The sequence below is a fragment of the Neolamprologus multifasciatus genome, chromosome 5 (genome assembly GCF_963576455.1).
Source record: "Neolamprologus multifasciatus chromosome 5, fNeoMul1.2, whole genome shotgun sequence".
NCBI classification, from domain to species: Eukaryota; Metazoa; Chordata; class Actinopteri; order Cichliformes; family Cichlidae; genus Neolamprologus; species Neolamprologus multifasciatus.
This window is the reverse complement of record NC_140443.1, coordinates 22,806,200-22,817,726: the sequence shown is the minus strand read 5'-3', so window position 1 is coordinate 22,817,726 and position 11,527 is coordinate 22,806,200. Positions and strand designations below refer to the sequence as shown.

General features: G+C 42.7%; 2 protein-coding genes across 2 annotated transcripts; both read left to right on the top strand.

The window, feature by feature from the left end:
• The first annotated feature begins 22 nt into the window (after positions 1-22).
• Positions 23-3,288, top strand: LOC146518666 (single-strand selective monofunctional uracil DNA glycosylase-like). Its single transcript, XM_085160948.1, has 2 exons — positions 23-1,524; positions 2,743-3,288. Exons 1-2 carry the CDS (start codon positions 1,201-1,203, stop codon positions 3,286-3,288), a joined length of 870 nt encoding a protein of 289 aa, XP_085017074.1. The 5' UTR covers positions 23-1,200.
• A 1,871-nt stretch (positions 3,289-5,159) lies between these two features.
• calcoco1b (calcium binding and coiled-coil domain 1b) lies at positions 5,160-11,482 on the top strand. The gene is given in 15 exon segments (XM_085160936.1): positions 5,160-5,275; positions 5,798-5,946; positions 6,040-6,142; positions 7,402-7,604; positions 7,704-7,904; positions 8,007-8,155; positions 8,237-8,306; positions 8,459-8,654; positions 8,657-8,712; positions 8,815-8,940; positions 9,218-9,313; positions 9,588-9,675; positions 9,766-9,938; positions 10,660-10,742; positions 10,909-11,482. Coding segments are annotated over 14 exon segments (1,704 nt in total). The 5' UTR covers positions 5,160-5,275; positions 5,798-5,814; the 3' UTR covers positions 10,937-11,482.
• Positions 11,483-11,527: the final 45 nt, after the last annotated feature.

Sequence of the window (11,527 nt, the reverse complement as noted above, 5' to 3'; positions counted from 1 at the left end):
TCTAGGTGGCTCAATGTGTTTTGTTTTTTTTAATGTAACTTCTACTTCATACATTTATTTTATTATTATTATTTTATTTTATTTATTGTCCTTTTGATATAGAGATGATTTCCTCTGGTCTTTATGTGAGCTTATTATAACAAAGGTTGTAACCCATAGTGAAGAGTATCAGGACAATCACAAAAAAGAGTTTATTGTGATTTGTTCATGCTCACATTGTAACTGGTGTTCAAAAGGTAGAGCATGTTATTGACCTCTGTTCCTACCACCTGAATGTTGCAGTGGCAACTGAGAATTATCAGTCCAGGCAATGTTTTCAGTCTTCTGTTGTCCGGTTTTAGTGAGCCCGTGTGAACTGTTCCCTACGTTTCCTGTTGTTAGCTAACAGGAGTTGTATCCCATCTGCAGGGCGTGTTGTGCATTTAGAGATGGTCTTCTGTAAACGTTTCTGATGGTGGTGTGGTAAAATCCCAGTATAATAGCAGTTTCTGGAATCCGCAGACCAGCCTGTCTGGCACCAAAAACCATGCCACTCTCAACTTCACTTCAACAGGTCATCTCGACCACATCTATATGCCTAAATGTACTGAGTTGCTGACATTTGATTAGCATGATTATATATTTGCATTAACGCACAGTGAAACAGTTGTGCCTAATGAAGTTGGCATGTGTGTGTATATATAAATATATACACTTGTTCAGTTAAATGTATTTGTGTTAATCAGTCCGCAGTGTGTTTTGCCATCTTTTAAACACTTCTGGGCATTCAAACTAACTTCATTCTCAATACTTAGCTTTATACATTGAACCCTTTTTTTTTGGGGGGGGGGGGGGGGGGGGGGGGGAGCAGTTTAAAAAGTTTGATGTTGCCACAAAGTACTTTACAAAGTATTTTTATACTTCTGCCACCATGTTTACTGCTGTGGTAGTCTTCTATAGATTTTATTCTTTGAGTTTCATCTCATAATAATCTCTCGTCGTCATAACTGCTTGTCTTTTTTGGTGGCTGTAATAACACCATTATTACTGTAGGTGGCAGCAGCCGACTCGAATCAAGTGACTGAAAGACGCAGAGGAAGAAAATAGTCTCGCTTAAAGACCCCGAACAACAACAAAAACCTGGGTCAGTACTTTATCGGTTTGAAAACGCAAAGTTATTGCTGCTTTTTTAAATGGGAGCATATATAATAATTAAAAAAAATGTTCAATGAAAACTCTTCTGCGAGTGAAGCTGGTGAAGTCGCTTGTGGAGACGGAGAGGACAATGTGCCCGTCTGTGAATCAAAGGAGCGGGGCTTTAATGCTGCTCATGAGACCCCCTCTGCCAGGTTTCTGCAGGCTGAACTGGAGCTGAACGCTCACCTCCGTGGCCTCCGCTTCAGCGACCCTGTCCGGTACATCTACAACCCGCTGGAGTACGCCTGGGACACCCACCGCTGCTATGTGGAGAAGTACTGTCAGGCCGGACAAAAGATCCTGTTTTTGGGGATGAATCCCGGACCTTTCGGAATGGCTCAGACAGGGGTGAGCACACATTTTGAGGCATAGTACAGTTTCCCAATCGCCATGACCGTAAGAGGAGCACAGCAGTGGTAAAAGGTTTTAAAGGGCTGTGAATGCGGAAGCTAACGCAAACAAACTAAGGAGACAGCCTGCCAGGGGCGCTCCTATCATGTTTTCAGCGGGGTGTCGCAGCAGAGACCTGCAACATGGTGGATACTGCCTATTAAATGCAGCACACACCAGGATGAATGATTTAAGATTTAATTAAACGGTGTCACAGGACAGGAACTTGAAAATTGCTTTGTATGGAACAACTGTTTTGCAAAGTGATGAAACAAGACTAATATGTAGCAATAAACAATTTTAACACCAAAATATACACTAGCTAGCCACTTTATTAGGTACACATTGCTAGTACCAGGTCGGACTCCAATTTGGCTTCAGAGCTGCTTTAATTCTTTGTGTCACAGATTCAACAAGATGCTGGAAACAATCGAGATTTTTGTCCATATTGACATGAGAGCATCACACCAGAGGATGGGTACACTGCAGTCATTAAAGCAACAATGCAAACTGAAGACTTGACAGGACTGGTGCCCAGTGTGGTCTTTTGCAGCTTCAAGCTTCAGCCTATTCAGAGATACTCTTGTGCATACCTTCAATTAATTAACACGCTGTCATTTTACAGCATGTTAATTAAATGTGTTGTTTAGCACAGCTGCATTGTCAGTCCATTGTTTTATTACGGCCTCATGCTGGATTTGAGGATCTTACATGATTATAACAGTAATTACCACAACCCTTATTTAGCGCTACTTTTAATTAAAATTCCCAGTGTAGCCCACTTTGACATTTTATTATTGCACACACAACAGTGAGGGGGCAGAAAGTTTGATGAGAAGAGCTGATCATCTTAAATAACTGAACCAACTGACAATTGGTAGTCATCTTCCTGAATGATGAGGATATTAAACTGCTGTGGCATCTGTAAAGGATACAGCTCTTCATCCTCTATTATAGCTCCTATCTCTCTCCATCCTGTTTCCTCCACATGTATTTAAGGAATTGACACGTCATGTAGAGAAAGCATGCAGGGTCGCTGCAAGGAGGACCGGGGACAGAGAAAATGAGGAGCCACAAAATGGAGAGATGATAAAAACCCCTCTGTTGCATCATGAAGACTCCCAGGCTCCCTCTGACCTCAGAGCTGCTTTAAATAATCTGCTTCTCTTTGTGCAGGTCCCGTTTGGTGAGGTGAAGTCAGTTGTCGACTGGCTGAAGATCACAGGGGAGGTCGGCCGCCCACAAAATGAGCACCCAAAGAGACGAATCACGGGGCTCTCCTGCACTCAGAGCGAAGTGAGCGGCGCTCGTTTTTGGGGCTTCTTCAGAAAATTGTGCGGTGACCCGGCGGTCTTCTTCCGGCACTGCTTTGTGCACAACCTGTGCCCGTTAATCTTCATGAGCGACAGCGGGAAGAATTTAACACCCCCCGAGCTGCCCGCAGCTGAACGGGAGGCCCTGCTGCGCCTGTGTGACATTGCACTGTGCCAGGTGGTGGAGGCACTGAATGTTTCCATGGTGATTGGTGTAGGAAAGGTGGCAGAGCAACGGGCGCGGCGGGCCCTGTCTGCTGCAGGTGTCAATGTGCGTGTTGAGGGCATCATGCATCCATCGCCCAGGAACCCGCTGGCTAATAAGGGCTGGGAGGATGTAGCTAAAGCCAAACTGCAGGAACTTGGTGTTCTATCCCTTCTAATTAAAACTTGCGCCAATCAGTCATGATTAATCTATTCACTCCAACATCAGATGAGAATGTGTGGCATTCCTGTGTATCTTTCAGTTCCCAGATGGCTTGGTGCACTGTTGAGAAGGGCACACTCACTAACCTCTTCATGGCTCCATCTGTGTGTCCAAACACATGCTGGTAGCACCAAGGAGAACCTGTAACACTACTGCTTTTCCACATCTGTTACCACAAATGCTGTAAACACATCTGCTCTGCAACTGCTTTTTCTTCTCTAAAGGTCTGTCTGCATTACTTCAAGACGTCTCGTCTTGATCCTGCTGTGATCAGAAGCTGCAGCATGGCTTTAAAATATGGAGCCTTAAATATTTCTAATGACTGTACGGTGCTCAGGGTGTATGTGTATATTCAATATTGTAATTTTTTTTGTGTGTATGACAAGTGCTACATCTACAACTGAACCCTACAATTAAAGTTCATGTGGCCTTATATTAATCAGCTAATTAAGATGTGACCTATGAATTTCCTATAAAAGGAAAGTGTTGATGTGTTAATATCAACGAGGGTCACAAAATTAGATCGGAATAGAAAAGACCAGAATTTAGTGAAACATTTAGCTGGCTACACAGACAGCTTTTTGTCATGTTGCACAAAAAATATATTCATACAGTGATAATTACATGGGCAGAATCAATCTGCGGTGCTCTTTATGACATGTTTTATAGCTGTGTTTTAAATTTTCGTTTAGCTTGGTAATGTATTTTATGGGTCTGCACACTGAATTTTCAGTTTCAGTTTTGTTTTTATTTTACTGTTTATTTTACATTTTATTTTACTGTTAAAATAAATACTGGCTGATCAAATCTGATGCTGCAAACATGAAGTTATACTGACAGTTAAGGCATACGTTTAGCAGGGAACAGGTTGTTGAAACATGCCAGTTGTAAAAGTAATCTGTCATTAACTGAAATACTGAGTTAATGAAAATTTGAGCAAGCACTTTGGTGACAGTGGGAAGGAAAACTCCCTTTTAACAGGAAGAAACCTCCGGCAGAACTGAACCTGAATGAATACATGAAAGAGACGAGACGGCGTTTTTTTCAACCTAAATGCAAATTTATGAGCTGCAGCTTTCTTCCTTTCTTTTTTTTTTTAGAAGAATAAATCATACCTACAGGTATGTTGACTCAGCAGGGATAATATTAAAAATTAAAATCAAATTATTTGACGGTAATAGGAAAACATCCCACAAGAGCCTCCCTGCGTTGTATAGTTTTTCTTTACATAAAGACTCTTCCACCATGAGAAAGTGTGTGAATTAAGTGCTCACATGAAACCTGCTCCGTTAGTGCTTTGTGTTAACAAATGCAACTCTCTTGGCTTTGTGCCGAAGCTACACTGCCATCAAGTGTTCAGAGTGGGAACATGATTCTTACACAATCACGGGGGGGGGGGGGGGGGGGGGGGGGGGGGGTACAAGATATTAGATTTGCAGTCTTTGCTCAAAAACACAAACTTGGATACGATGTGTGTTTATCAGTGGTTCGGGGTTATCAGATCAGATTAAAATAAGTGCAGAATATCCTCATTTTCCATATTAAAAACAAAACAACAAAAGAATCTCTTTGCTGTGATACTGCTGGTTTTATGCTTCTCACTGGTTTCTGGCTGGTGGGTGCGCTGAAGTTGTTATTAACATAAATGTGAAGCTCTGATGATTTCCTCACCCCCACCCGTGCCACTACTGAGAACTGCAATCAGCAGTAACACCAGCCAGAGGATCTCGTGTCCTGTGATTGTAATGGGAGTTGAAGTCCGCAGCTCCACCGTGTCAGTTGAGAAGCTGTGTACTCACGAACTGCATCTCCCGTGACTCAGCGAGTGTCACTAATTTTACTCTGGTTGCAAATGGTTCAAGAGATGTTGTGAAAGTCTTGCACCTGCTCATCAGTATCGACAGACTGATGCACAGCTCCTGTCCCGCATGAGGTAGCAGAGCCATCGCGTTCATTTCAGAAGACTCAGGTAAGATTAACACCACTGAGTTTCAGCATTTAGGCCAAGATTGACCTGGTGACTTGTTAACAATGGGAACGAGTTGAGTTGTTAGCCGAATGTCACGCCTGCAGACATGAGGGAAGATTGATTACAATTTGTTTGTTTTTTACATTTCTGTAAAAACTTTATTTATGTTATTATGTGTACCATTATTATATGATATTTATGGGTTTTTTTGGAATTAAATATATTAAAAATGTTTTCGAATAAAGCTATTAGCTAACTTTGACTTTTTATAAATAAAAATAAATTTGAAAGACTTTCTATTAGTCTTTAAATAGAGTGGTCGTTCTTATATGCGAAGACAAAGAGATCCAACCAGATCTCTCAGTCTCTGTTTATTTTGTAGGCTATATGGCATAATGTAACTCCTCAGTAGGTAAACAAGCTGATGAGCCGTAGATCACCGCTGTTAAGACCATGCTGCATTCCTGGACCGATGCTGCTATCGTCTTTCATCAGCTGTTCGCATGTTTTCTTCTTGAACAGCAAAGCTTCCTATAGTCATGGACAAACAGCCCAGGGTGGTGTTTCGAAATGTGGGGCAAGTGTACTTCCCCCAAACCAGGGTGGAGTGCCACTACAGTCTGACCTCAGACCATCAGTGGAGCAATAGTGACTGGATAGGAATTTTTGAGGTACGGTCACCAACTACAGCACCATCCCATGTGTTGCATCGTGGTAGTCACATTGTGTGCTTTATGACATAGAGTATGTTTATCCTATTATAGATGGGATGGACTTCAGTCAAACAGTATTACACATACACATGGGCTACTGTTCCTGAAGGCTACACAGAGGGAACCAGTGTTGACTTCTGTGCAGTTTTCCAGGGTAAGAATTGTAATAAATGCTCCTGATGGTTAATGGTCTATCTGTTTTGTTGTTGTTGTTTGTTTGTCTGGCTGAAATTGCCCTGTCCTCCCTGGTTGCACATTTGATAAATACTGTGTGCTTGTTTGTTCCTGTAAGCATAGATTCATATTTCATAATACACTTTATTGATGTTAGACCTGGCTCTGATGCAGCACCTCAGTTCAGCATCTATCTGAAATAAACCTTTTTAGCTCCTTTTCATTGGCTGCCCCTCATAAGCACAACGACTAAATTCCAAAACTGTGTGCCTCAAAAAATGAATACGATAGATATCCCTTCACCTTGACATCATTTCATCTCAGAGTGATTACTATACAACTACAGACATAAAAATCTGAAACTTTAATATCCACCACTGTTTATGTATGACAGAGAACGAGGAAAAGCATAACGGGTCCTCTTTAAACCTGCATTCTTTCTAATAGCCAGCAGGGGGAGACTTTGGATTCGCCAAAGAAAAACTACTTTGTAGACGTCTCAGTATGCAGTATCCAGATAGGTTTATATTCTTAATTGTAACACAGGATGGTGAATATTTTGAAAATTGTGGCCCCATTCGGGGAAAAAAGATCATTTAGGGTGTGACTGAAATATCAGTTTCTAAACCAGTCCCACCCTTTGCTTGTTCTGTCCCCCTATAGACAAACAAATAAATAAACAGACAGATAAAACCCAAAATGTGGACATCAAAGTGGTTATGTCCACCATATACAGTCTGTCTCTGTGTCACACCCAGCAGTGATGTCTTAAACTACAGTCAACTACGCCCGTCAGTGGTCCCTGACACCCTGGGGGAAAGCAACCTGCTTTCCCTGTTGCCAGCTATGTAGAGAATGAAAGTTTTAATTTCAGTTGTTCAGCAGTTGCTGGAAGGATTTGGGGTTTCCAGGCAGTCTGCTGACCGAGCTCTAGGCTTGTGTAACAGACACACCTCAGAGTGCGCTGCTGCATCACTACAGCAAAGTGATACCAGGGCGGTAAAAAAAAGATGCTGCTGTGCACTTTCATAGAAGATTAGCTGTTGTTTTTTAATGTTTTCACTGTGATCAAATAAAACTAATTCATGCAAAGCATTAGGAGCTTATAATGAGATTGTACTGCACTAGTTTATTTTTTTGTATTTGGGCCTTATTTTGCATTATCGTAACTGTAACTGACAGTAACTGACAGCTCATTTTAGGCACTAGAGGATAATAAGATATGTCTTCTTGATACAGCATCATACCTGCCCCGCCCCGGTACTGTAGAGTACCAATTTGTGTATGTGGACAAGATAGGAGAGGTGTGTGCCCGTAGTCGTCCCTTCACTTTCTGCGCACCCAAGCCGCTTGAGGAGCTTGAGACCCTGAAAGAAGAAGAAGATGCAGAGGATGGAGAAGAAGAGCTGCTCTTAGTCATTCCCAGAGCTCAGCTGCTGCAGGTTGGAAGAGAAAATGTTTATTTCTTTTTATTATCTTTGACACAGGAATTAGAAATATGCCTGAAAATGCTTCATCATTTCTTTCTGTGTTGTCCACAGAGTCGGCTGGAGGAGTGCTTAAAAAAGCAAGGAGGTCTCCAGCAAGCGTTGGATGTAGCAAAAAAGGAGATGGAGAATGAGAAAGAAAACAGCAGAAAAGCAAGAAGTGAATGGGAATATGAAAGAGAAGCAATGAAGGAGGAGATCATGGAGCTCAGAGGCAACCTGAGACACAGCCGCGAGATGCTGAAGACAATCGAGGTGAAACACGAGGTGCACACTGATCACCAGTGGCGCACTGATAGCTGATCATTGAAAATTGATGAAAAGATGTATTCTCTTTTCTCTCCATGCAACTGAAAGGATGCGAAATACAGTCAAGAAAGTCTGGCCTCTGAGCTGAGTAAACTTGCGGCTGAAAAAGCTGAAAGAGAGCAGCACATCAAAGACCTGGAGGAGGATGTCGAGATTCTGGCTGAGCGAGAGAAAGAGCAAAACAGGGAACTGGAAAGGCAAGCACTCGCAACACATGTCAGCTGAGTCAATTTCCAGCCACTTTGGCCTGAAAAGTGAATTTATTTTTGTTACCACAGGCTGAAAGAAAGAGTGAAGAAAATGTCCTGTCAAATGAAGCACGATGAGGAGAAGAGGAAGTCTCTGCAGGTTAACTGCTGTGCAGCTTGTCACTCTATAACACACAAAAGTCAATAACCCATCATCTCACTAAAAACAGACGAGAATCAGATGTTTTCCTGTCTTTTCTTCTGGCATATTCTCCCGCATTGTTTCTCTTCATGCTCCTTGACTCCCCGAAGATGGAAAATGAGGATGCTCTGGCTGAGGCACGACTGCTCCAGGAACGTCTCGAGGCCAGCGACCACGTGGCAGAAGGCCTGCGTAGGGAGCTGAGGGACCTGAGCACCCGACAGGGTCACACCCACACTGACCTGCACCAAGCCCGACTCCAAGTGGCCCAGCTCACTCTGCAGCTGTCTGAGGAGAACCTCCTCCTGAGGAGGAGAGGGCCAACTGGGCTTTGGAGAGAGAGGCATACAGACATGCAGCAGAAGTGAGGATGCAGAATATGCATCAAAGTAAAAAAAAAAAACAACAACAAAAAAAACAGAAGAAACAACAAAAAAAACTAAACTGTTTTCATGTTTTTGTGCAGACTGACAAAAAGAAGCTGCAAGATCTTGCCTGCGAGGTGCAGAAGAAGGAAGAGTGGCTCCAGGAGGAGAGGATGGAGAGGGAGAAACTAGAAGTGCAGCTCGGGAGAGAGAAAGACTATAATAAAGTAAGAAACTCAAAGCACATCGCAATCGCCGTTCGGCTCTAAATATAACTGCTTATGCGCCACAATTCTGCATCATGAGATGCTCAACTTACAGTACAGAGAGCTGTGCCAGACTTCTTTCATTACTCACATACTGGCACAAATAGAAAAGCTTCCATGAACAGTGAGCAAACATTTCCTCACGACAACATGTGATGAACAGCGGGGAAGACGAGAAGACCCATCAGATTGGTGGGCGTTCAGGCGGTCTGAGTATAAATGTTGCTGCCTCCTGTAGGTGCTGCTGGGTGAGGCGAAGCGTGAGCTGCAGGAGCTGAGGGCCAGTTTGAGAAAGGTCCAGAAAGAAAGGGAGGAGGAACAGCTTCAAAACCAGGCAAGGATTCAACACCGGCTCAACAGCACAGCTCACGATTCTTTAATCTACCACAGGAAACAGTATAGGGACGCTAAGCCCTGCGCTTTGGCTCTGCTCTTCACAGGATAGGCATGAATTAAACTGGCATTTCTCAACAGAACACAGAAAAATGTGTTTTTCCCCCAAGCTCAGTTACACATTTTAGAGAGCGACTGCTGATTAGTTTAGGTATTCATTCTCATCACCTTCATTTCCCGATCAAATCTGTGTTTTTGTCATTTGAACCTTGCAGGATTTGGTGAACTACATCCATCAGTTAGAGCAGAGATTAGGGATTGTGTCAGAAGCTGAAGCAAGCAGTACAGCTCCCACGTGCGTATGTAAGTAAAAAGATCTTTTTGCATACCACGCTGCTATTTCATTGAACTGTAATGAAAACTAAGGTAAAGACTCAGTGCTGGTTCATACAGCTCCTGGCTCTACCCCTGCGAGTGATGAGAGTGCTTCCTCAGCTTCCTCCAGGTCAGTCTGTGCACCTGTTTCCTCGTCCAATGACCTGAAGCAGCCCGACAGAGCTGAGATCCCTCCTGAGATACAGATCCAGAGCGAGACAGAAGAAATAACACCAGCTTCTGACACACAGGTAAACCCAGGACTGATACACCTAGGTAGGGATATATTTGACTAGTTAGCCAAATTAGTCCGCAATTTCTGTTTCACAGGTGAGTTTAATGCTGCCTGTTGGAAACCAACTACTAAAGTCTTAGAGTTTAGATAAAGTCTAATGTGTCTAAAGTGTATCATCTGAGAGCGCCCATCGTCACAACATGTCTCCTAATTAATCCATTTAATCATTTTTGGCTTGTGTAATGAGCTTATTTCAATTCCTTAAAGATAACTTCCTCATATTTGAAGTGGTTTCCAACAAATAACTGCATTTTGCAGTATAATTTAGATGATATTTGATACGGATTATTAGCACAAACGTTTGAGGCATTTCTGTTGTTGCATACAGTCAGAGTCATGAAGAACTATTTTCTCTCACAAAAATGAGTCCTGCACCAGATTATTTGACCCTCACTAAATCCTAAACTAGCGGTTTTAAAAAGGGCAAAAAGATGATCTCTTCGAATGCTGATTAGATTTATTTATTTATTTCACCTACTGCGCTCTACTGGGTACTAATTGCTCATTAAAGACTATTTGGATGTAATTTCTCAGAGCTCTTTTACACCACAGAAAATAAGATGAAAGTAAAATGAGTACCACACTATATTTCCGTTTTGAAACCCAAGTGTCCAAGTGTTCTGGGTGGATACAGACCCACAGCTCACCTGCATTTCTGCCTCTGTCTGTTGAACCAGGATGAGGAAAGGGAGCAGAATGAACCCTCCGCTGCTGAAAGAAAGAAACTGATCCTACCAGAGCTCATCAACCCCGTCCTCAGGTGACACGGCTGGCTTTCCAGCAGTTACACTTCACACGCCCTCTTTTCTCCGCCTCAGCTGAAAATAAGACTGACTAAAATAATAGGACGGTCATGCTAAGCGAGAAGGAGAACTGTGGAATTATTTACCTTTGCTTAAAACTTTCAACTCTCTTTGCCTCTGCAGTGAGCTGGCTGACTCCCCCATGTGGTAACACAGGGATGGATGGCAGGTTTCCCGTGTACCACTGCGGTATTATTTTATATGGGTCATAAGAACACTTGAGACCTATATAAAGTCCCCGTCACAAAGGGTATTGTGCTTTTACCTCATGAGTGTCGTTTAGGAATTTGCAAGTCTTAAGTGGGCTAATTTTCGCTGTTGTTTTATGCTGTTTGTGGTTTTAATTCTGATGCAAACTTAGTGACACTCAGGATGAATTTTAAGTGCAAATTGAACTTTTGTTTTCCGAACATTTAGATGAAGATTCATATTTTCGAACTTTTATTTCATTATTAGGTGTCTGTGTCACAGCTGTTGTGAGATATCAGTTGCACACACTAGCCCCCCCCCCCCCCCCCCCCCCCCCCCCCCCCGGGCTCTGCATGTGAATGTGACTGCACAAAGTGTGTCAAGTGTGTGGGTGTGGGTCACAGTCAAGTGCGAAATGCTTTGCTCCTGGCTCGTTTGGTGCAGTTCAGGTAAAGGTTTGTTATTCAATGGTGCTCTTTAATAAAACATAATAATGAATACCAGGTGAGTGCTGTGCCTAAACGTCATTATTTCAACATGACATTTGATGATT